This window comes from Chlorocebus sabaeus, chromosome 12, assembly GCF_047675955.1.
Source record: "Chlorocebus sabaeus isolate Y175 chromosome 12, mChlSab1.0.hap1, whole genome shotgun sequence".
Lineage (NCBI taxonomy): Eukaryota > Metazoa > Chordata > Mammalia > Primates > Cercopithecidae > Chlorocebus > Chlorocebus sabaeus.
Genome location: NC_132915.1, coordinates 63,287,161 through 63,310,413, shown reverse-complemented (window position 1 = coordinate 63,310,413; position 23,253 = coordinate 63,287,161). Strand labels below are relative to the sequence as shown.

The 23,253-nt window shown below is 52.3% G+C and overlaps 2 protein-coding genes across 13 annotated transcripts; both read right to left on the bottom strand.

The window, feature by feature from the left end:
• Positions 1–15: 15 nt before the first annotated feature.
• Positions 16–10,597, bottom strand: IL11RA (interleukin 11 receptor subunit alpha). Of its 10 annotated transcripts, none has more exons than XM_037998302.2 (13): positions 10,296–10,597; positions 9,830–10,007; positions 6,589–6,688; positions 6,241–6,301; positions 4,998–5,167; positions 4,757–4,871; positions 4,571–4,603; positions 4,319–4,485; positions 3,194–3,369; positions 1,989–2,130; positions 1,496–1,615; positions 1,289–1,385; positions 16–414 (listed from the first exon to the last, which is right to left on the bottom strand). In XM_037998302.2, the coding sequence occupies exons 3-13, from the start codon at positions 6,686–6,688 to the stop codon at positions 228–230; spliced, it is 1,368 nt and encodes a 455-aa protein (XP_037854230.1). In that variant the 5' UTR covers positions 9,830–10,007; positions 10,296–10,597; the 3' UTR covers positions 16–227. The 10 variants fall into 10 exon arrangements, with proteins under 10 accessions (XP_037854230.1, XP_037854231.1, XP_037854232.1 ...); XM_037998303.2 differs by having other exon boundaries at positions 9,830–10,003; XM_037998304.2 differs by having other exon boundaries at positions 9,830–9,954.
• A 701-nt stretch (positions 10,598–11,298) lies between these two features.
• GALT (galactose-1-phosphate uridylyltransferase) lies at positions 11,299–15,268 on the bottom strand. 3 transcript variants are annotated; one of them, XM_007968909.3, is made up of 11 exons: positions 15,122–15,268; positions 14,653–14,822; positions 14,344–14,419; positions 14,206–14,254; positions 13,952–14,081; positions 13,742–13,798; positions 13,457–13,579; positions 13,017–13,149; positions 12,830–12,913; positions 12,326–12,480; positions 11,299–11,515 (listed from the first exon to the last, which is right to left on the bottom strand). In XM_007968909.3, the coding sequence occupies exons 1-11, from the start codon at positions 15,201–15,203 to the stop codon at positions 11,435–11,437; spliced, it is 1,140 nt and encodes a 379-aa protein (XP_007967100.3). In that variant the 5' UTR covers positions 15,204–15,268; the 3' UTR covers positions 11,299–11,434. The 3 variants fall into 3 exon arrangements, with proteins under 3 accessions (XP_007967100.3, XP_007967101.3, XP_007967102.3); XM_007968910.3 differs by having other exon boundaries at positions 15,041–15,232; XM_007968911.3 differs by lacking the exon at positions 15,122–15,268 and adding an exon at positions 14,992–15,088.
• Between the last annotated feature and the right edge of the window lie 7,985 nt (positions 15,269–23,253).

Here is a 23,253-nt window from a genome sequence, read left to right as displayed (position 1 = left end):
TCTCTAAGTACAATCTCCAAGAACTTCCTTATTCTCTTTATTCACACCTGTGCAACCCCTGCAAGGGGAAAGGCCAAGAGCCAAGGACCCACACACACTCCCCAGGCACCTACATACATGCATGCAGAGAATACATGTTCCCTGCCTCACAGACACATGGTCACACATGGACACAGATGTACACATTACATACATTCCTCGAGCAGAACTCCAACTCTGGGGTGAAATCAGAGGTACAGGCACCTTTCAGCTGGCAAATTTGAAATACAGGGTCTCACAGAAATGGGCTCCAAACAGAACTTCCAGCTGAGACCCAACCATAGGGATCTACTGTCCATCCATCCACACCAGCAAGACAGAATTATAGGTGGACTCTGCCGAAGCCCTCCTGGGTCCTCTATAGGTTTGGAGCTCCTAAAAGAAGCAGGAGGCAAATCAGGAAAGACAGTAGGACTGGATCTTGGCCCAGACACCCTGAGAATGAAGGAGGTGACTCAGTTCTAAGTTTAACACTCTGAAGATGAGTAGAGGAGCCCAGCTCTGAGGGAGCCTCTTCAACACGCTGAAGATAAGGGAGTGGACCTAGCTGTGGGCCCAGGCACATTAGGAATGAGGGAGGGGACCCAGCACTGATCCAAGACACCTGGAAAAAAAAGGACGAATATCCAGCTCTGAGTCTAATACCCTGGAGGAGTATTAATACTAATACCCTGGAGGAGAGTCCATCTGGGGTCCTTCCTCGGTACCCTGAGAAAAGGGGAAGTGACCCACTTCTTAGCCCAGGGACTCAAGAATGAAAGGCCTAGCCTTCAGCCTAGACATCATTAAAAGGAGGAGACCCAACTTGGATTCCCAGCATTTTAAAAATGACTAGGGCAGCCAGCTTTTAATCTGGACACTCAAAATAGGGGCACACATATCCAAGTACAAATCTCCTGGATATCCTACTCACCTGGACGCCTGTCCACTGGAATCATTGGGGCCAAGAACCCAGGCTTTGGGGATCCATCCTTCCCGCCCCGTCTCATCCTCAGCCTGGGGCATAGAAAGGTAGCTGTCTCTCCAATAATGTGGGGTATCTCAGTCTCCTCCAAAGGGTTTATTAGTAAAGGGTCAGGAGAGGAATCAGTTAAAATCAAGTGGGGCATGGGGGATGGAGGTGTGGGGAGGTAGTTCCAGAATCAGACAGGTTCAGTGGGCAGTCATGAAGGGTGGAGATGAATGTGGTCTATGGACATCAGAGCATTTGTGAGGATCAGAGGCTGAGGGACCGATGGCAGTCACTTACCAGAGCCCCAGTGCCAGGGCTCCAGCCATCAGTCCCAGGAAAGAAAGGATTCCCAAAGATGCCAGCACAGCTACCTGCTCCACAGAGTCCCTGTGATCTAAGAGGGAGGGCCACATGTTACTGAGAGCAAGGCTGACCAAGCTTGGTGTCCCCTTTTCTCTGGGGTTTTCACTCCTTTACAACTCTTGCCCATCTGCCCAAGCTCACCAAGTAGCCGAGGGTGTGGTTGGAGGGAGGGCCTTGGAGGAGCAGGGCTGTCCACCTGAGGCTCCACCTCTGGCTGCATATGTAGCTGGCCCCAAGCTGGTACCTCCTTTGGTACGGTCCCTAAAGGAAGGCAAGACACAATAAGTGTCCATACGCTGGTGGGGATGGGGGTCACGTCCTGCGCTCAAGGCCAAGGCCTAGATTGGAAGTCAACCCTCCTAGGAGGAGGAGCCTGATAGGGCATGGCCAGTTCCTAGGAAGCATCGCAAGCTCCAAGCTTGTAGAAGTGGAGCCTGTAACTGCAGGGGTGGAGGCCAAGGGGAAGGACTTAAGCTAAGACAGGGCTGTAGGCAAACAAGAATGAAGTCTGGGACAGTAACTGCGGTGCCTGCATGGGCAGGGCATATGTCACCTGGCTGTCTTTTGGAATTGGTTCAGCTGATAGATGCTTTGGGGTGGGGCCTCTGCCCTTTTCTTTGGCTTTGTCTCTCACCAGTGCTCGGAGTTCCCCAGGCCTCCGGGCTCCAGGTGCTCCAGGTGCCAGCATCCAGAAAGTCCCGGGCACTGACTCGTACGGCATGGGGCAGCCCAGCCACAGCATCTGTGATCATCTCCTCCAGTCCAGCTGGCTCCACCTGGGGGTAAACATGACTCATTGTTACCCAGCTTGTAAGTGCAGGGCATTCCCAGCTACCATCTGCAAAGAGCACCCCTTGCTCCCAGTCTCATCCTGAAGCCTAGTAGAGCTGTCCAGGTCTCATGTTGGGTGTCTGGTGGGGCTGAGTCTACACCTAGTGTTTGTAAGACAGCAGTAGTGATTACTTAGAGAGGCTGTGGCATCAGGCAGCCTGGGTTCAAATCTTTGGTGAACCACATATTGAATGACCCTTTGGGCCTCTCTGTGACTCAGTTTCTTCATTTGTAAAATAGAGGTGAATATACCTAAACAAAACAATGTATGCAAAAAGTGTAGCCAGGAACCCCACAGGAAGGCAGCACTAAGTAAATATTAGTTATTATCTGATGCTGCTGCTCCCCAGTCCTGATACCAGCCAACTTTTAACATCTCCTGAGATTCTAATTCACTGCTATCCTCAGCTGGGGATATGAGTGTTTGTAGGAGACGTGCCTCTAGGTAAGGCACTCCTTTTCCTAAGAGTTATTTTTAGGCTGGGCACTGTGTCTCACACCTGTAATCCCAGCACTTTGGGAGGCCGAGGTGGGCGGATCATGAGGTCATGAGTTCAAGACCAGCCTGGCCAATATGGTGAAACCCCGTCTCTACTAAAAATACAAAAATTAGCCAGGCATGGTGGCAGGCACCTGTAGTCCCAGTTACTCAGGAGGCTGAGGCAGGAGAATTGCTTAAACCCAGGAGGCGGAGGTTGCAGTGAGCCGAGATCATGCCACTGCACTCCAGCCTGGGTGACAGAGCGAGACTCCTTCTCAAAAAAAAAAAAGTGATTTTTTAAAAAAAGCCATTGCTATCTTCCCACAGATGGGCTTCACATCTTAGTTATAGCCCCACAGGACAGACACTCTGTCTGTCAGTCACCACTGCAACCCAGCACCCAGTACAAAGCCTGGCCCACAGGGAAGTGTTGGGTCTTCAGTGACCTGCCAGCGCTGGGAAGCTACACAGAACACCCAGGATCATGAAATCAGAGATAGGACCCACAGCCGCGGGTTGGGACGCACTCCAGGCCTCACCGTGGACCAGGCTGGATGCTGTGCCGGACGGTACTGCAAACGGAACTTGAGCAGGAAGTGGGGCTGGCGCGGCCAGGAGGCAGGGTATGTCCAGCTGGCTCGCAGGCGTCGGGGGAAACCTGGTACCGACTCCACCCGCAGGCCCTGGGGTGGGTCAGGGCGCACTAAGGGCGTCAAGACACAAAGTCAGGGTAGGCTATGGGTCCCCCTCACTTCCCTATCACTTTCCAAAGTGTGTGTTTAAAGGAGCCTTAGCCAGACACTCCTGAGAGGGGAGGGGAAATCTTAAACTTGATCATTCATTAGACTCAGACCGGTCATCTGTATTATGAAATGGGCTGAGGCCGGGTGTGGTGGCTCATGCCTGTAATCCCAGCACTTTCAAAGGCCAAGGTGAGAGGTTCAATTGATGCCAGGAGTTTGAGACCAGTGTGGGCAACATAGCAAAACCCTGTCTCCACAAAAAATTTTAAAAATTAGCCAGACATGGTGGCACATGCCTGTAATCCCAACTACTTGGGAGGTTGAGGTAAGGGGATAGCTTGAGCCCAGGAGTTGGAGGCTGCAGTGAGCCAAGATCACGCCACTGAACTTCATCCAGGCTGGGCACAAAGTAAGACCCTATATCAACAAAAAAAGGAAGAAAAAGAAAAAAAGAAACCACCTGAGATCTGTGGGTGGGCTTTTGAAATGCTTGTTGAGTGAATAAAAGAGCAATTCTTATTTTCATCCAAGGAAGATGAATTGGCCCAAATTCCAGCTAGAGTTTTAGTGTCCCACTCCCATGCACAGGTCAAGGAAGGAGGGGTTAGCAAGGCAGGACATGACATATGGCTGCATTCAGTACAGGGCCCAGAGCAGGGCCTGCTCTGCGGCTAGGCAGCCAGTCAGGCAGTGTGGGTAGCAGTAGCGGCCTCTAGAGTGTGTGCTGAAATAACCATGCCTCCTGGGCTCTGATCCCTTTGCCTTCTCAGGCTCCACAGGGCCTTCTGTGTGTGAAATGGCGTCTATGTTGGGAGGAAACTGTTTGGGATCTCTGGGAGTGGAGAGATCTGAGTCCATTTGGGGTCTCTGTGATGCGGGGCTAGGGGAGGTCTAGGGGTGGGTACTCACAGATGCTCTGCAAGCTCACATCCAGCAGGCGTGTGCTGGCGCCCAGTGGGTTCACCTCAGTCACATTAATCCGGTACTGGCTCCAGAACTCAGCCCCGTGGACAACACAGCGGGCAGCACCTAAGGGATCCTGTGGGCATGGCCAGGGCCCTGTGGATGGACTCCTCCTAGAAGGGAGGACATGGTCTTGGGCTCTGAAAATGCCTACTGTGGGACCCAGCTGGAGCCCTCACATGCTCCCTCATGTCCTACCTCTGGCTATCAGCTCCTAGAACTGTCTTCTTCCTGGTGGGGAGGGGGACGTCTGAAGTCATGAAGGAAAAGAGGGCCTTCTGCCCTCTCTGAGGCTTTCCTCAGAACCTACCTCCCTGCTTCCCACACCCATGTTGTGCCAGCATACCCAAATGTGTAGGCATCCACACCCGATCACGCACACACCTGTAGGAGGTGAGGTAGCGGGTGGGTAAACCGCTGATCTGGCTGGGACTCCAAGTGCAAGAGAAGTTCTCATAGTCAGCTGCTTGGCAGGAGACAACAGGGCGGGCTGGAGGGTCTAGAGGCAGAGGGTACACCTGGAGACTGAGCAGTCCTCAGGTCCTCCTGGTCCCAGAGGGCTTACTCAGGTCCCATACTCCCTCAGGATCCTCTTGTGTCATCACTGCCACCCTCCCCAACTCACAGCCCAGCTGCAGGGTCACTGTGCCCCCAAGTGCACCATCCAGCGTCTGGCAGATGTAGGTGCCCTCATCAGTGCTGTCTGCCTGGGTCAGGACCAGTTCATGCCCTAGTCCAGAGTCAGGTCCCTGGAGCAGCCTTGGCTCCCCGTCCCGAAACCAGGACACTGGGTCCCTGGAAGTAAGATGAGGTGACAATGGACAAAGACAAGATGTCAAGCATAAGTCAGACCATGCCACAGCTCTCCATTGGCTTCTAACTGCATTTGCAATAGAACCCAAATTCCTTTTACTGGCTTTCAAAGCCCCTTGTGAGCCAGCCCTTGCCTTCCTTTCCTTCTTCAGCTCCTCTGTCTCCCCCTCACCCACTGAAAACTCCAGCTACATTGGTCTTCTTTCTATTCCTTGTGAGTATTGAGCTCATTCCCACCTCAGGGCATTTTGCACTAGCTGTTCCCTGTCAGAAGCACTTATACCTTAATGTGCACACGGCTGCCTCCTTCCTGACCTTCAGAAATCAGCTTCAACATCACCTCCTCAGAGAGACGTTTCCTAACTACCAATTAAAAAGTAACCACGGGCCAGGCGCAGTAGCTCACGCCTGTAATCCAGCACTTTGCGAGGCTGAGGCGGGTGGATTACTTTAAATCAGGAGTTCAAAGCCTGACCAACATGGTGAAATCCCGTGTCTACTAAAAATACAAAAAAATTAGCGGGACCTGGTGATGCGTGCCTGCAATCCCAGCTACTTGGGAGGCTGAGGCAGGAGAATCACTTGAACCCAGGAGGCAGAGGTTGCAGTGAGCCCAGATTGCACCACTGCACTCCAGCCTGGGCAACAGAGTAAGACTGTCTCAAAAAAATAAATAAATAAATAAGGTAACCACTCAGTTGTCCTCTTCAACATCCCTCTCTTTGGCTTTTCTGCCCTGCAGGTATTACTATCTGGCAAGATTCTCCTTTGCTTATTGTCTTCCCCACTAAGATGTAAGCTCCGTGAAGGCAGGCACCTTGCCTGGCATTAGCACTGCTGTATCCCAGAGCCTAGAATAGACCTGGCACTTGGCAGGTGCTCAAAGCATACCAGCTGAATTTTCCGTTGAATAAGGATGGTTAGAGGGTTAGGACACATAAGAGAGGTGAGGATTACGGACAGAGCAGGCAAGGATGGGAGGGGCGGGACATGAGGACTAGGCAGAGTCAAGAAAGGGTCATGAGTGTCAGGACCAGCAGGCAGGGGGCACTTACCCGGCAGTCACTCCAGGACAACACAGCTTCACGGACCTGCCGGGCTGCCCATACTGGACCCCTGTGGAGGGCACTTCTGAGGTGAGGCTCTTCCTTTACCCCCCTCCCCACTTTGTAAGAATGGCAGATAAGAAGCAGACTGTTAAAACCTGGGTGGTGGGGGGCTCACTGGATCAAAGCATCATGTTATAATCTGGAGACAGAGGTCAGAGAACAGGGTAGAGGGGGGACCTAGGTTGGATGACAGGGGCAGCGGTGGTGTCACAAGTTAGGCATGGGAAGGGGCCACAGTGAGGGTGGCAAGTCACAAGTCAGAGTTGGGGGGTTGTACAGCAGGGTTCTTCTCACCTGGGGGGCCCCAGGCCTGGGGGCAGGAGGAGGAGGCAGACACCAGGGCTGTAGCCACGGCCACCAGGACCCTGCTCAGCCCTGAGCGGCCGCTGCTCATCTGTGGGGAGAGGTAGAGTCAGAAATCCCCGACCCCTGAGAAGGGAGGCTAAAGCCTGGCTCTTCCTCTCCAAAACTGAGCCTTCCTAGAGAAAAATTGATGCACCAAGTGGGGTAAGGCTGTTAGAAATCACTGGGGGAACTGACCTGAGGTCCCCTTTCCCACTGTATACCCAGTGCTTCGCATGTGCACACACACACACACACACACGGACACACACACCCCCTCACACCCTCCATCTCAGTCCTGGGCTTAGGGCCCAGAACAAAAGCCGGAGGCAACAGACTGTGCCAGCAACTCCCCCTCCACCGCCTTGGCGCCCACCCCTGGCACCAAGCACTGGCACCAGCTCAGCCACTCCCATTAACCCCTCCAATCCAGCTGTTGGGAATTCTGGTATTTACCCCCACCTGGTCCAGGGCTTATCACCACCGCTGATTAACCTGGGCAGACCTTATCACCCTGGGGGAAGGCTGTCATCATGGATCTGAGCCCATCTGGCACTCCCATCCTGAGGCCTACCCCTGCTCTGGCTGCCAGGCTTCTCGCCTGAACCTGGCTCCTTGCTCTGGCTACTTGGGCCACTCAGCTGGGCCTGGCTCTGACACTTCGTTGGTCTCCAGTCTGTGAAGCTGGATGGGGCTAGGGTGCAGGCTGGGGCTGTGTAGTTAAGCAGATCCAGATGCCCTGGCTGCTGCCAGAGGCTGGGGGTGGGTGAGGAGCCAGCAGATGGAGATGGAGACAGGGTGGCGGGGAGGGGAGGGGAGGGAAGGGGATGGGAGGCTGAGAGGAACTGGGAGCCTGCAGGAACAAGCATGGGGGCCACAGCACCAAGAGATACTCAGAGATCAGGACTAGGAGGTGATGGGGCAGTGTGGGAAGTGTTGGAAAGACTGGATTGGGGTCGGCGGAAACTCAAAAAGCTAACAGTGTGTCTATATTGCAGGTGGGGGATGCTAGGAGAGAGATTCTGGACGAGGGGGAGCAGAAGGAGAAAGGCAGTGGTGAAGTGGATGGAGAACGAAGGGGCAGGCAGGGAAAGGGTTCTGGGTACAAGACCAGAAGAGGAAGAGCACGGACCCTTCAGGAGTAGGAGTAGAGCAGAGCAGGGCCTCCATGTGTCTGTGTGTCTGTCTGAGTGTGTCCAGTTGGCTCACCCCTGGCCACCCAGCCACACTTACCCTGCTTAGCCCCACCCTACCTCGGTGATCCCAGCGGCAGAGTGTCCATGGCCTCCAGGACTTCCTCTCACCAGCTACAGCCCCCGTCTCCTACTCCACTCAGTTCTGGGACCCCAAAGCCATCCCCTCCTTCCCCTTCCCTGCCCCGCCCCCTCTAAGCCCTGGAGCTCCACCGCCCCTAGCCAGGCCCCCTCCCCGCTTCTGCCTCCTCCCTCCTTCCCTCCCACCCAAGGCCCTGTGAAGGGAAGAGGCCTCCCCCAAGTCTGGAAAGGAAACCACAGACACAGCCAAGGCCAGCAAGAGGGAAAGGAGGGTGGCTAATACTTATGTCCCTGTCAGTGAGAGATGCCCTGCATTTTCACACAGCCAGACATAGTCACATTCACACATGGACTCATGACGCACAGTTAACAAAAGGGCATGCCTTTGAACACACGTGGACACAATCAAATGAAAAATCAGATACAAACTCCTCCTCTTTTCACTCCTCACCAAATGTTTCCTTAGGGCACAGCTGGCTGTGCTTCCAGGGGAAAGGAGGCCCCAAGTTGGGGGATATAAGGAGAGGCCAAAGAGTGTAGTTCCCCCTCCCCTGGAAGTTCCAGCCATTTCTCACCTCCCCTCCACTCTTTGGGCCCCAGCACCAGGAAATGCCTTTGGTCCCTTGGTGCCAGATACACAAGACCCACAGTTACCCTCAGACTTACACACTCTCAAATGCGGTCACTCACAGTCACACGGGCACAGCCACACAGCCTCAGACTCAGATACACTTACACATATTCATAAACTCACGCAGTCACACACATACACAGCCCCTACCAGGGCTCACAGCACCGCCTAAAAGCAACTCCTCATCATGGTCTAAGCCCCCTCTCTCAGGGAGCTCTTAGCAGTGGCAGACCTGCATCTCATCACTGTTACAGGCCCCCAACTAGCCAAAGAGATCAAGATCAGCAGGGAAGGCAGGCATAGGGGCACAGGGAGAAACAAAGAGACAGGAGAGGCAAAACTGGAAATGCAACCACACAGAGACCAGGGGAACAAAGCTATGAAGAAACACGCAGAGATATCTCTAGTAAGACAGCAATAGGGAGAGAAAACGGCATGTGAGGGAAACTGAGTCAAGCAGGGAAACAGAAAGTAAGGAGCAGTAGACCTGATGCTGGGGATTCTTGAGCAGAGGAAGAAGGAGGGGAAGCCACGTGTGTTGTGGGTGTGTCCGTCCATGCTGGACTCTTAAGAGAAAGGTCAGTCCCATGGGCTTTTGAAGTAGGTCCCCCAATACAGGAATACAGCTGTACTCCCACACGGTTTAAGTTAGGACCCAGCACACACACATAGTCACAAACCTCACTTTTGCTCTGCTACTGCTGAAGTCACACATTGGCACACACAAAGCCAGCCACCCACTCTCATGCTGGCAGACATGGTCTCAAACCCCACAGAGACCTTCCCAAAACACATTCCCTAATGTGGTCACAGTCCCTCTCACACAAACACACAACCCAGTCCCACCAAAAATGTGCATTGACAGATACACACATAATCCCACACTTGCACAGCCACATGCAGTGCCAGCTCCATGCACACTGACACACGCAGTCACATTAGCTGACAGCTGCACCAAGTGACACTCAGAATCGCACACAATGATACTGTCACACACACACAGACTCACAGGCACACACACACACTGACAGTCGTCAGTCACTCCCGGCCTTTCAGATCATACATCACCCTGCCCCGCCCACTCGTGACAAGACTTTGGCGTCTACACCAGGCCTCACCTTCCGCGGCCGCTGCCGCCAGCGCCCTCTGCCCTCGCCCTCTGCCCCGGCCTCTACTCCCTCCCGCCCTGGGCCCCCGCAGTGGGGGCGGCTCCGCCCAGACGCCAATGGAAGGAGAGGAGTGAAATAGGGGGGCTCCTGGCCCATTGGAGACTCCAACTGTCAATCACCTCCACCCCCACCTCCGCCGGACACTTCCTGTCCCGTCTCGGACTGAAGAGGCTGCCGGGGACAGAGTCTGGAGCTGGATTCCTGGGTCTCCGCCTGAAGGCCTACCCACCCTGGAACAGCAGGACTGGAAACAAGAGCCACTGGCCAGGTGATTGGAGAAGCTGAAGGTGCCCCTGACTCCAGATAAGGAAGAAGGAGGGCTGTGTAGGGCAGTGGTTCTCAAAGTTTGCTGGATATTGTGGTTTGAAAACTGCAAAACCCCACCCCATACCAATTAAATCATAATCTCTGGAGGTTGGACCTAGACATCAGTATTGTTTAAAACTTCCCAGATGATTCCAAAATGCAGCCAAATCAGAGATGTAAGGTGTGTCGGGTATATGTATACCTCAAGAAACCAGCCACCCACCCAGGGCTCTCATCTACTCCCCAGTCACGGGAAGCTCGAGGGAAATGTGTGCATACTGTGTCTATCAGATCTTCCAGACCGGAGCAACACGCCCAAGTTCCAGGTACTTCCCCTTCAGGATCTCAGGGAAGAAAGACCCTGGTCTGGAAGGCAGGCAGCCAAGGTTCTCCTGGGCCAGATTCAGTCACTGTCCAGCCTTAGTGTGATTTCCCCACCCACAGGCTTGGTTCCCCTGGGAAAAGAATAAAGGTAAAAACCATTCTGGCCATCCCTGCATCATTCACAATCCCTGCCTTCACCTTAAAATTTGGAGGACCCCAGGTGGCATCAGGTCTGCTGTGTTGCATAGACTGTTGTTCCCACAGCATTGCCAGGGAAACAGGTCCAGAGGGGACAGAATAGACCCCAGGTCACTCCGAGAGCCATACCTTCCTTCCAGGCCCTGGGGTTCCTAACTCTAGCATTCCCTTCCCTGTCAGAGCTGTTCCTGTTTGTGCAATGATTGGGGCACAAGGGCAGCAGAAGTATATGGTGCCCGCACATGTGAGAGTCTGGAGGAGCCAAGGACACAAAGCCACGTACACGCTCCCTACATGCTCTCTACCCGCCCCTTTAGCCCCTGTGGGCTGGAGTAGAGCCAAGCTGCAGCCACTCACAAAGCCACGGTTCTGGCCAGCAGCCCAGGATCTGGCCACTGACCACTGGGATCAGGATCTAGCTCACCCGCTCTCCGTCAAACCCTCAGGCCCAGGCTTGGAGCTGACACCCTAGGTGTGGTGGCAAAGGGGGCTCTGGCCTTCCCAAAGCCTCAGCCACAACCAAGACACAAGATTTTAAAACAGTTTCCTAAACTGGGATACTGTCATTACACCAAGAGTAAGAGAATCTATAGGCTAGATGTAATACTGAATATTAATTTTGTTCAGAAATTTGGGTGGAATTTTTGCATCAAAAGTTTACACATTTGTAAACAAAGAAAAGTTGTAGCCGGAGCTATGCCTTTAGCTTTTAACCCTGTATCTCTGAAGGTTCACACTTCTCTGATACTAGAGTATGTGATTAAAGTTTGAGATGCACAGTTTTATTAATGCTATATCTGCCCAAATTCCAGGCCAGGATTCAAGGCTCTTTCTGCTTAATTCAGCAAGACTGTTGAAACAAAAAAAAAGGATTCAAGGCCCTGTGGTCGGCATGGTCAGGCGATGGTTGCTGTCTCCCTGTCCTTCTGCCCCAGGCTGTAATGAACATCAGGAAGTGCCCTTAGTCTCTCCGCAGCCTGGAAAAGGGACAGGGGAGCAATTAAGGAGCATAAGGGCTGGGCTGCCAAGAATGGTGGTATGGACTTCTTTTCTTCTTTTTCTTTTTCTTTTTTTTTGAGACAAGGTCTCGCTCTGTTACCCAGGCTGGAATGCCATCGTGCCATGATCATAGCTCACTGCAGCCTCAAACTCCTGGGCCCAAGTGATCCTATCTCAGCCTCCCAAGTATCTGGGACCACAGGTATATGCCACCACACCTGGCTAACTTTGTAAATTTTTTTTTGTAGAGACAAGGTCTTCCTATGTTTCCCAGGCTAGTCTTGAACTTGTGGGCTCAAGCAATCCTCCCATCTTGACCTCCCAAAGTGCTGGGATTAAGGCGTGAGCCACCACACCTGGCCAATGGTATGGAGTTCTGGGTGCTCAGAAGATACTTTGCTGGATATTGTGGTTTTAAATATGAATATGAAATATGAATGCCACAGGCCCACTGGGGGTGGGCCTGTGGGATTGTGAGGCTGGTGATAAGGACTGCTGGAGCCTCCAGGGGATGAAAGAGTTGAGCAGCTCCTGAGTCCCAAGGAATGCCCAGGTTGTTATGGGAACTATCAGGGTCATGACTTCCTGGAGGAAGCAGGAGAGAAAGGAGATCTGAGGACCATACTCTCCTTCCAGGCCCTAGGGCTCCTAACTTTGGCAGTGCCTTCCCTGCCAGAGCTGTTTTCTGCCTTGTGCAATGATTGGAGCACAAGGGCAACAGAAGTATCAGGTGCCTGCACATACTGCATGTGAGAGTCTGGAGAAGCCAGACTGCTCTGAGTCCTGACCTGCTCAGGGGTGAGGTCCCTCTGAGCCTGAGCAAGCATTTCGTAGCCAACCATGAATTTCCGGACAGTGGCAGAGCGCAGGAGCGGAGGGTAGTAATGAGCGTGCAGCTGCCAGTGGTCCCAGTTGGCCCCGGCCTCGGATCCTGTGGGAGCCCCTGACAGAAGAGAGATAATGGGGAGAGAGAGCCCTTTTTCAGTTATCCAGCTTAGCCCCTACCCCCAAACCCAGCCAGGTGTCTGAAAACTACATCTCCCAGGATCCCTGCCTGAGAAGAGCTGGCAGGAGATTAGAAAGCATATTGGAGACATATTTTCACCAAGTTTGCTGCTCCACCCTCAGTCCCAGCATCTCTGCTCTTGCCACATCCCCCCAGCATCTCTGCTCTTGCCACATCCCCCAGCAACTGTTTCAAGGCTTGCTCCTTTGGGGTTGCAGTTCACTGGGCTGGGCCCCAGGCCCAGAAATAGTGTTGGGGCTAGATATAGGTACTTGAAAAGCCTCACCATGCCAGCCCATGGAGTAGGGAAAGGACGTCTCAAAGAGATTGTCGTACTTGGTCAAGAGCTTCTTCATGATGGAGGCTAGATCTGGAATCAGAGCCTGACTCTCAGCCTGGGGTCCAGATGCTGACCCTACTGGGAGCAACCCCCATCCAGTGCCTAGCCCCAGGATCCTACTTGGGAGACTGACCATCACGCTCAGCAGGGGTCAGCTCAGGTAGCCGCTGCACATGCCGACGGGGCAGCAGCAGTGTCTGGTAGGGCCATGTTGCCCAGAAGGGGACCAGTACTAACCAGTGCTCACTGGTTAGGACCAGACGTTCCTAGGCAGGCAGAATGGACAGGAAGTCATCAAGATGACATAAGAGCTGGGGTGGGGTCAGCAAATAGGCAGGGGAAGCAGAAGAAAAGAATGTGCCCAGAATCTGATGCCTTCTCACCACCTCCACCACTAACCACCCGAGTCTAAATCACCATCATCTTTCCTTTAGATTACTGGATTATTGCTAAGGCCTCCTAGCAAGTCTCTCTCTCTACTAGTTCCCCTCTAGCTTTCTCCTTTACACACCTCTCTCGTGGGGTAAGAAAGTTAGGGACTCCTTGGGAACACAGGGCTTGGCTCTCTCCCACCTTCCTGAGTAGCTCCTGGCGGCTATACTCCATTAGCAGGGGCTCTCCATGCTGACTCTTATAGGTCTGCTGAGATCGCTCCTCACGCTGGGCAATATCTGGCAGGAAACTGCTGGCCCACACCTGTCAAGGGGCAAAAGCAGAGAAGAACAGACAGGTCCTTTACTTCCAAGCCTCCACATCATTGGCATATTTCCTTTGTCCCATCCATTAATCCAGTTCCTGTGTCCACAGTGCTGGCTCAGACTCAGCCAAGAAACCCACTGGAGCCCCTGACACCCTTACCTGGCAGTGGGGATGGGGGTTGGAACAGCCCATCATGGCACCTTTGTTTTCAAAGATCTGTCAGATAGGGATAGGGAGCTTTGTTACCCAAAAGACACCAAGTCAGCTCCCTCCTGACCACATCCTGTGGAAACAGAAATGTTACTCCCCAGAACCAAAGCTTCATCACCCCCTCCCTGCCCATCCAGGGGAAGGGGCGACCTCACAAACCTGCACCCAAGGGTACTGGGCACCCAGCTCCTCTGTGACTGAGGCCCATGCATCAACAACAGCCCGGATCTCAGGGACCGACATGAGTGGCAGCGTTACATCCGACCAGGGGTGGAAGCACATGACCTTACTGGGTGGTGAGGGGGGTAAAGATAACTGAGAGGTAGGGCTTGGCTCTGCTATGGGCAGGGCCCAGCCCCAGTGCTGAGTCTCCAACCCTGGTTTGAAAGTTGTAAGGGGAAATCCATAGTTACCAGACTCCTCGAGCAGCCTTTGCTTGGAAAAGGGGATGATCACTGGGTCCTGAGGTAAAGGAGTATGACTCTCTGCAGCAGAAGTCCCTCAAGAGGTCTAGCCACCCTCCTCCCCAACAGCAGTTGGAGCCAGGTTACCTGGACTGGGGGCATCAGGCTGCAGAGCTGGGAAGTCGTTGTCAAACAGGAAGGTGCTGTCGTAGTGGGGATTCACCTACTGACAAGGATGGGCTAGAAGCACTCACTGCCCCATACCACCAGTTACCTGGTGGGCTTCAAAGACTGGACAGGCTACAAGTGAGTAGGCAAGGCCCACTCTAGGGGACCAAAAAGCTTGGTGGGATATGACCCAGAAGGAGGTTCACTACCCCTGTGGGTGGAGGACAGCTCTAAGAGGGAACTACTCCCCGTGGCCCAGCCTGCAGATGCAGGGCTCTACAGGCTTACCTCTCCATTGGCTCGGGTGGCCCCGGGACACAGAGGGTTGAGGGGGTCATGGCGGGGCACTGTCTTCAGAAGCTGGGGCTCCACTTGACCCTGCCAGGGCCGCTTCATGCGGTGAGCTGACACCAGCACCCACTCATCCTGCAGCGGGTTGTAGCGTATATGCTGATGGTCTAGGGGCAGACAGTTAAGATCAGTCCTCAGAGCTCTCTAGCTCCCTCTCTCCTGGGTCTCACCCACCAGCAGGCCCAAGCTCGGAAGCGTCCTCTCCGCCCCGTCCCGCTCAGGAGCTAGAGGCCCAGGATTGGACCTTCCCAACGCCAATTGGCCTGCGGCTCGTACACAGGCTACTGTATGCCTTGTCGGTCTGCCTCGGGATGAGCGTTCCAACCTTAGGTGGGGGCGAGAGCTTCCTAAAGAAGGGGAGGGCTCGGCTCCGCGCCCCAGGGAGTCCCTGCCGCGGTGCAGTTACCGCTTGCCCGGAAGGTTGCTGCTGCGGCGTCCGCCTCTGACGCCTGCTGGCGCTGCTCGGGATCGGTTCCGCTGCGCGACATGAGGCCACCGGGGATCCGCTGGAAAATCTGCAGGGCGGTGCCTCACCCTTCACTTTCTCCGTCTACACCGCCCCTCCCCGCGCCGCCCCCGATGATTGGCCAGCCGCCAGCACGTGACTGACTGGGCTGCCCTGCCACCTGGGGGCGGGGTTCAGAACAGCTGTGAACCCTGGGGGCCGACATTGATGATCCCACTCCACCCAGAGCTGGAGCCACTGCACTGGAAGAACCTCTGTGAAAGCTGCCTATTGCAGAATCCTTGGGCTCCAGGACGCCTACAAGACTTGCTTGCTGCAATCATTCATTTGATCTTTCATTCAGCAAATATTTACTGAGCATCTACCATGTGCTACGCACCTAGGCTGTGTGAAGCATTGGGCTGCACAAGTCAGGCATGGCCTCTGCCCTGCCTGAGCTTACATTCTAGGGCGAGTAAGGATATGACCCTGGATCAACAGTGCCTCAGTCACCTGCTCAGTGGCTGTAGTGGAGGAGAGGCAAACTTGGTGGGGTCTGTGTGGAGTACTATATCCATATCCTATCCCTAAAAGCAAAAACAGATTTCGGAAAAAGGGCTGAGTAACCATATTGCCTTTCTTTCTCTCACTCTTGCTCTGCTTCTTCCTCTCTCTCTCTCTCTCTCTCTCCCCTACACACACCAAGACAGCACAAGAAGTGGGAGGGGTAAAAGAGCTATAAAAAATCTACAAATGGCCGAGCTTGGTGGCTCACGCCTGTAATCCCAACACTTTGGGAGACCAAGGCGGGCGGATCACGAGGTCAAGAGATTGAGACCATCCTGGCCAACATGGTGAAACCCCGTCTCTAGTAAAAAAAAAAAAAAAAAGCTGGGCGTGGTGGCGCGCACCTGTAGTCCCAGCTACTCAGGAGGCTGAGGCAGAAGAATCACTTGAACCCGGGAGGCAGAGGTTGCAGTGAGCCGAGATCACGCCACTGCACTCCAGCCTGGCAACAGAGCAAGACCTCGTCTAAAAAAAAAAAAAAAATCTGAAAATGTGGGGAGTACAGGACTATCAGAAGCTCCAGCCATCATCTAGGTGGGGCCTAGTGTTTCCTTTACACATCCCCTTCCCTTTTCTAAATTTTCCTTGGATCGGACCAATTGGCTAACACTAGGATAAAATTCAAATGAATTCCTCCCCTGGTACTTTTTTTTTTTTTCTTTGAGAGAGAGTCTCACTTTGCCACCCAGGCTGGAGTGCAGTGGTGTGATCTTGGCTCACTGCAGCCTCCACCTCCTGGGTTCAAGCAATTCTCCTGCCTCAGTCTCCCGAGTAGCTGGGATTACAGGTTCATGCCACCACACCCGGCTAACTTTTGTATTTTTAGTAGAGATGGGGTTTCACATGTTGGCCAGGCTGGTCTTGAACTCCTGACTTCAAGTGATCCTCCCGCCTCAGCCTCCCAAATGGCTGGCCCCCTGGTACTTTTAAAGAGCCATCTAAATATTGTCTAAACCTCTTCCCCATTTCACAGTGGGGACCAGAGGACTCAAGGTCACCCAGAGAATTAGTGGCCAAGCTGAGATTTGAATGTGAGTTTCCAAGACTCTTCCCAGTGCTGTGAGATGCCTCTGAGACTTCAGTGGAATGTAGGACAGAAACCCAGTGACTTAGAAGTTGAGCCATAGCAGGGACATCCCTTCCCCCAGTCCAGGCCAAACCAAGCCAGGTGTTTTGCAATTGAGCTGCAAAAACTAGGTCATGGGTCATTTACTTGATCTCTGCCCTAAGGTCCTCAGACTGTAGGAGACAGGGAGCTGGGGACTGAGAAACGGGGGTTTTACCTGTCCCACTGGCTGTTCATATTACCCAAAGAGGTGAGACAGGAACAGGAGATCTGCTTTTCTGTTCTCTCAGTTATATTTGAGTGACTAGAGTTTGTAGACAGCTCCATTTTCCCAAGAACACTAGTGCTTCAGTGCCACACCCTGAATCATGCTAACTAAATCCTGACCCCCATCAGGAACATCTTTCAGGAACATCTCCATAACTCTCCTCTATGACTCCCCAAGGTCATCTTTTGGAGGAAGAGGAGAATGACTAAGATGCAGCCTACCCAGCTCCCTCCCTCCCAGATCCCAGAGGTGTTGTTACAGTAAAGGGATCCCAATCCAGACCCCAAGAGAGGATTCTTGGATCTCATGCAAGAAAGAATTCAAGGTGGGTCCATAGTGTGAAGTCAAAGCAAGTTTATTAGGAAAGTGAAGGAATAAAAAAAATGGCTACTCCATAGACAGAGCACCTCTGAGGGCTGCTGGTTGACCATTTCTATAATTTTTATGTGTTTTTTTTTTTCTTTTTTTTTTTTTTTTTTGGAGACGGAGTTTCACTCTGTTGCCCAGGCTGGAATGCAGTGGCTTAATCTTGGCTCACGGCAACCTCTGCCTCCCAGGTTCAAGTGATTCTCCTGCCTCAGCCTCCCGAGTAGCTGGGATTACAGGCACCCACCATCATACTCGGCTAATTTTTGTATTTTTTAGAGACAGGATTTCCCCATGTTGGCCAGGTTGGTCTTGAACACCTGACCTCAGGTAATCCGCCCATCTCGGCCTTCCCAGAGTGCTGGGATTACAGGTGTAAGCCACTACACCTGGAAAAGCTTTCTGAAAGACCAGGTAGGGGAGCTGTAGGCCCAGATGATCCCAGAAAGCTGTTCCTGGAATGGGGAGCAGAGACCAAATTTAGGGGCCAATCCCTGCTGCTCAGGGTTCTTAGTGAGTTGTCCAGTCAGAAATGCCACAGAAGCCAGAACCAATACAAAAGTATGTTCCCTCAATCCTGCATTCTCCTCTAGATAATCCCTTCTTTATCCTTAATTTCTCTCCCAAGTTTCTTTTTTCTTTTTTTTTTTAGATGGAGTCTCACTCTGTCGCCCAGGCTGGAGTACAGTGGTGCAATCTAGGCTCACCACCTCCTGGATTCAAGTGATTCTCCTGCCTTAGCTTCCCTAGTAGCTGGGATTACAGGCATGCACCACCACACCCGGCTAATTTTTGTATTTGTAGTAGAGACAGGGTTTCATCATGTTGGCCAGGCTGGTCTCAAACTCCTGACCTCGGCCGGGCGCGGTGGCTCACGCCTGTAATCCCAGCACTTTGGGAGGCCGAGGCGGGCGGATCACAAGGTCAGGAGATCGAGACCATGGTGAAACCCCATCTCTACTAAAAAATAGAAAAAAATTAGCCGGGCGCAGTGGCAGGCGCCTGTAGTCCCAGCTACTCGGAAGGCTGAGGCAGGAGAATGGCGTGAACCCGGAAGGCGGAGCTTGCAGTGAGCCGAGATTGCGCCACTGCACTCCAGCCTGGGCGACAGAGCGAGACTCCGTCTCAAAAAAAAAAAAAAAAAAAAAAAAAAAAAAAAAAAAAAAAAAACTCCTGACCTCAGGTGATCTGCCTGCCTCTGCCTCCCAAAGTACTGGGATTACAGGCATGAGCCACCATGCCCAGCCTGCTAAGTTTCTTAAAAACATAGGCCATCTTCCTGGCCTCTACTCTTAGCTGCATGGTATATTGTAACACATCTTTTGCCCTATATTTGTCAGGGTAAGTAATCTTAGTTGCTGTAACAAACACTCCCAAAACTCAATGGCTTAGCACTACAGTCAATTCTGGGGATAACAGGGAGGCCTGTTCCAAGCAGGATTTAGGGATCCAGGTGCCATCCATCTAGTAGCTATGCCATTTCCTAGGGTCTCAGAATACTCCACTAGAGATCCTCTATAACTACAGTAGTAGATGAGGGAAGAAAGAAAATGTAAAGAACTTCAAGCTGGGCATGGTAGTATGTGCCTGTAGTCCCCCAGCTACTTGGGAAGCCAAGGTGGGAGATCACTTGAGCCCAAGAGTTTGATACCAGTCTGGGAGTGACATAGCACAATCCTGTCTCTTAAAAAGAGAGAGAGAGAGAAAAAAAAAAAAAAAAACAAAAAAACAGAATTTCAGAGGAGACTTTAGGAGCCAGCCCTGGAAATGTCATACATCATTTCTATTTCTATCTATATTTCATTGGCCAGAATGCAATCACATGACCCAGAGTAGACTGTGGAATGTAATCTAGCGGTCCAAGAGCAAGAGGAAATGAATTTGTGAATGTATAGCATTGTCTCTGCCACATACCCCTACTGAGAAGTCTAATTATCATTTCCCATCATATTATTCAATCTCTCAATTATACTTCACTGTGTTAACCCTTCATTCCATTACTTTCTTTTTTTTTTCAGACGGAGTTTCGCTCTTGTTGCCCAGGCTGGAGTGCAATGGCATGATCTCAGCTCACTGCAACCTCCGCCTCCCAGGTTCAAGCGATTCTCCAGCCTCAGCCTCCTGAGTAGCTGGGATTACAGGTATGCGCCACCACGCCTGGCTAATTTTGTGTTTTCAGTACAGATGGGGTTTCTCCATGTTGGTCAGGCTGGTTTTGAACTGCCAACCTCAGGTGATCCGGCCACCTCAGCCTCCCAAAGGGCTGGGATTATAGGTGTGAGCCACCGCGCTTGGCCCATTCCATCACTCTTGAGAAAGTAAAGAAACTTTTTATCTGAGAAATGCCAGCCCCTTTTAATTATCAGGCCCAGAGAGGCATTAAAATGTGACAGCATGGGACTGGCGCAGTGGCTCACGCCTGTAATCCCAGCAATTTGGGAGGTTGAGGTGGGCGAATCATGAGGTCAGGAGTTCAAGACCAGCCTGGCCAACCTGGTGAAACCCTGTCTCTACTAAAAATACACAAAAATTAGCTGGATGTGGTGGCGGGCGCCTGTAGTTCCAGCTACTCAGGAGGCTGAGGCAGGAGAATTGCTTGAACCGGGAGGTGGAGGTTGCAGTGAGCTGAGATTGTGCCACTGGTCCAGCCTGGGCAACAGTGGAGACTCCGTCTCAAAAAAAAAAAAAAAAAATTAAGTTAAAATAAAGTGACCGGGCACAGTGGCTCATACCTGTAATCCCACACTTTGGGAAGCCAAGGAGGGTGGGTCACCTGAGGTCAGGAGTTAGAGACCAGCCTCAACATGGCAAAAACCTGTCTCCACTAAAAATACAAAAATTAGCCACGCATGGTGACGCACACCTGTGGTCCCAGCTACTCGGGAGGCTGAAGGAGGAGGATAGCTTGAACCTGGAAGGCGGGGGTTGCAGTGAGCCAAGATCGCACCACTGCACTCCAGCCTAGGCAACAGAGTAAGAATCCATCTCCAAGAAAATACAAAATAAAAATAAAAACCACTTATAAAATAAAAATAAAAAATGCTTGTATCAACACTCCCCAAGGCAACTTGGAAGTGTGTCCTGAGCAGTTGCTCTCTACCTTGGCCCAAATAAACTCTCTATATTAATTTTGCCTCAGCTTTTTCTTTTTTTCCTCACTGTTGTTTTTGTTTGTTTGTTTTTCTCTTTTGAGACAGAGTCTCACTCTGTTGCCCAGGCAGGAATGCAATGGCACAATCTCCGCTCACTGCAACCTCCACCTCCTGGGTTCAAACGATTCTCCTGCCTCAGCCTCCCAAGTATCTGGGCCAAGTGAGTGGCACACGCCACCATGCTTGGCTAATTTTTGTATTTTTTAGTAGAGATGGGGTTTCACCATGTTGGTCAGGCTGGTCTCAAACTCCTGACCTCGTGATCCGCCTGCCTCGGCCTCCCAAAGGGCTGGGATTACAGGTGTGAGCCACTGCGCCCGGCCTGTTTTGTTTGAGATGGAGTTTCGCTCTTTCACACCCAGGTTGGAGTGCAATGGCGCGATCTCGGCTCACCACAACCTCCGCCTCCTGTGTTCAAGTGATTGTCCTGCCTCAGCCTCCCGAGTAGCTGGGATTACCAGCATATGCCACCACGCCCAGCTAATTTTGTATTTTTAGTAGAGACAGGGTTTTTCCATGTTGGTCAGGCTGGTCTCAAACCCCTGACCTCAGGTGCCTCGGCCACCTGCCTCGGCCTCCCAAAGTGTTGGGATTACAGGCGTGAGCCACTGTGCCCGGCCCCTTTTTCTTTTTCTTTCTGGAGACAGGGTCTCCCTCTGTTGCCCAGGCTGGAGTATAGTGGCATGATCTTGGCTTATTGCAACCTCCACCTTCTGGGTTCAAGCGATTCTCCTGCTTCAGCCTCCTGAGTAGCTGGGACTACAGGCACCTGCCACCACGCCCGGCTAATTTTTTGTATTTTAGTAGAGACAAGGTTTCACCATGTTGCCCAGGGTAGTTTTGAACTTCTGAGCTCAGGAAATCTGGCTGCCCGCCTTGGCCTCCCAAAGTGCTGGGATTACAGGCGTATGCCACTGCGGCCAGCCCCTTTTTTTTTTATTTTTTTATTTTTTTGAGGCAGGGTATTGCTCTGTTGGCTCACTGCAACCTCCACTTCCCAGGTTCAAGCGATCCTCGCACTTCAGCCTCCTGAGTAGCTGGGACTACAAGTGTGCGCACCTACTCCTGACTAATTTTTGTACTTTTTGCAGAGTTGGGGTTTCACCATGTTGCCCAGTCTGGTCTCGAATACCTGGACTCAAGTGTTCCGTCTGCCTCAGCCTCCCAAAGCGTTGGGATTACAGGTATGAACCACTTCGCCCAGCCTGTTTCCTTCTTTAAGGTCAAAAACGTATGAGGGTACTCTTTTCCAGTTCCTTTGTGTTTTATATATATAACCATCACGTAAAATGCTCACCATGTGGGGCACTAACTGCTTTACAAATATTAACACATCTAATCTCATCACAATGAAGATATGTACTACGAGGTAGGTACTTTTGTCCATTCAATTTTACAGGTAAGAAAACTAAGTTACAGAGATTTTAAGTAACCTGCCCAAGATCAGACAACTAGCAGGTAGCAGGAGCCAGGCTTTGAACTCAGGCAGTCCAGCTCCAGAGTTTATTTCTTAATCACTGCACAATGCTGCCTCTTTTTTGTTTCTTTTCCTTTTTGCTTTCTTCTTCCTCTGCCTACCCTTTGCTTTTGGTGATCTCCAGGGCTCTGTCTTTAGCCTCATCTTACTCTATTCTCTCTCCTTGTGAGATTTTATCAATTCTTAGAGGTTTTCTGTAGACTCTCCAGTGAGATCCCTAAGCTGGGGAGTGGGACCATTGTTTCTACCCATATCCCTAATGGTCACTACAGAACTTGGCACATACAAGTGCCAACAAAATATCTGAATGAATGACAACTCCCAGCTCTACCTCCAGACTGGAGCTGAGCTTCCAGACCTGGACGCTCAACTGCCCACTAGACATGCAAAGGATGTTAGCCAAATAAGGGGAAGGTGGGGATAGGGTAAAGGGGGAAAGAGTATTCCAGGAAGAAGAGATCAAGCCCTACCAACTTCATTTCCAGAGTTGTTAAGCTCATTTATTTCTTCCATCTCCACTGACACAGACCTTCCCTCTTCCCTGGCCCATGGTCATGGTCTCCCTGACTCATCTTGCTCCCCTCCACTCGGCAGTCCTGTGCCACTCGGTGGCAAAATCTAATCCCCTTCCTCCCCTGCTGATAACCCTCAGCTGGTTTACAAGGCCTCCTCTCACATTTTGTGCTGCATAACAGAGAAGGAATTGTAGGCCCCTGAAGACCCTAAGCTGTCGCTCCTCGGGGGCCTTTGCTCTAGGGGCCGGTCCCTGCGAACGGGCGTGCCCCCTCTGCGCGCTCTTAAAGACACAGTTCAGGTGTCACTGCCTCTGGAATGCCCACCCTAGGGCTCCCAGCTTGAACTGCCTCCCCTCCCCTTCAGTCCTGGTAAAGGAGGGCCCTAACAATCGTTGAGTCCCAGAAGGCTCCACTTCCGGGTTCGTCTGCTTCAACCAGCCAGTGAGCTCGGGCGAGCCAGTCCATTCTGGGTCTCACTACCCCCACCCCTATCCGTATGTAGAGTGGCGCTAGGTCAGACCTCGCCTGAAGACCCTGCCATCCGCAGCTGGGCGACTTAGCCCCGCCCCCTCGCCGCCGTTGCGCGGCACCGCCCCACTCTTCCGTGCTCCCCCCGAAGAAATGGTTCGACCGAAGGGGCGGTGCCAAGGTGACTGGCCGCTCCGATTGGTCAGGGCGAACC

What these genes read in the sequence shown, in the direction of transcription:
- GALT (XM_007968909.3), bottom strand. Translation starts at nt 15,203, where the DNA reads ATGTCGCGCAGCGGAACCGATCCCGAGCAGCGCCAGCAGGCGTCAGAG. An exon ending in GCCTGATGCCCCCAGTCCAG is followed by an intron (nt 14,255 to 14,343) that starts GTAACCTGGCTC and finishes CCTTTACCTCAG; the next exon opens with GACCCAGTGATCATCCCCTT. An exon ending in GACCCCTGCTGAGCGTGATG is followed by an intron (nt 12,914 to 13,016) that starts GTCAGTCTCCCA and finishes CTCTGATTCCAG; the next exon opens with ATCTAGCCTCCATCATGAAG.
- IL11RA (XM_037998302.2), bottom strand. Translation starts at nt 6,688, where the DNA reads ATGAGCAGCGGCCGCTCAGGGCTGAGCAGGGTCCTGGTGGCCGTGGCT. An exon ending in TGTGAGCTTGCAGAGCATCT is followed by an intron (nt 3,370 to 4,318) that starts GTGAGTACCCAC and finishes TGACGCCCTTAG; the next exon opens with TGCGCCCTGACCCACCCCAG. An exon ending in GCCCTGGCACTGGGGCTCTG is followed by an intron (nt 415 to 1,288) that starts GTAAGTGACTGC and finishes TGCTTCTTTTAG; the next exon opens with GAGCTCCAAACCTATAGAGG.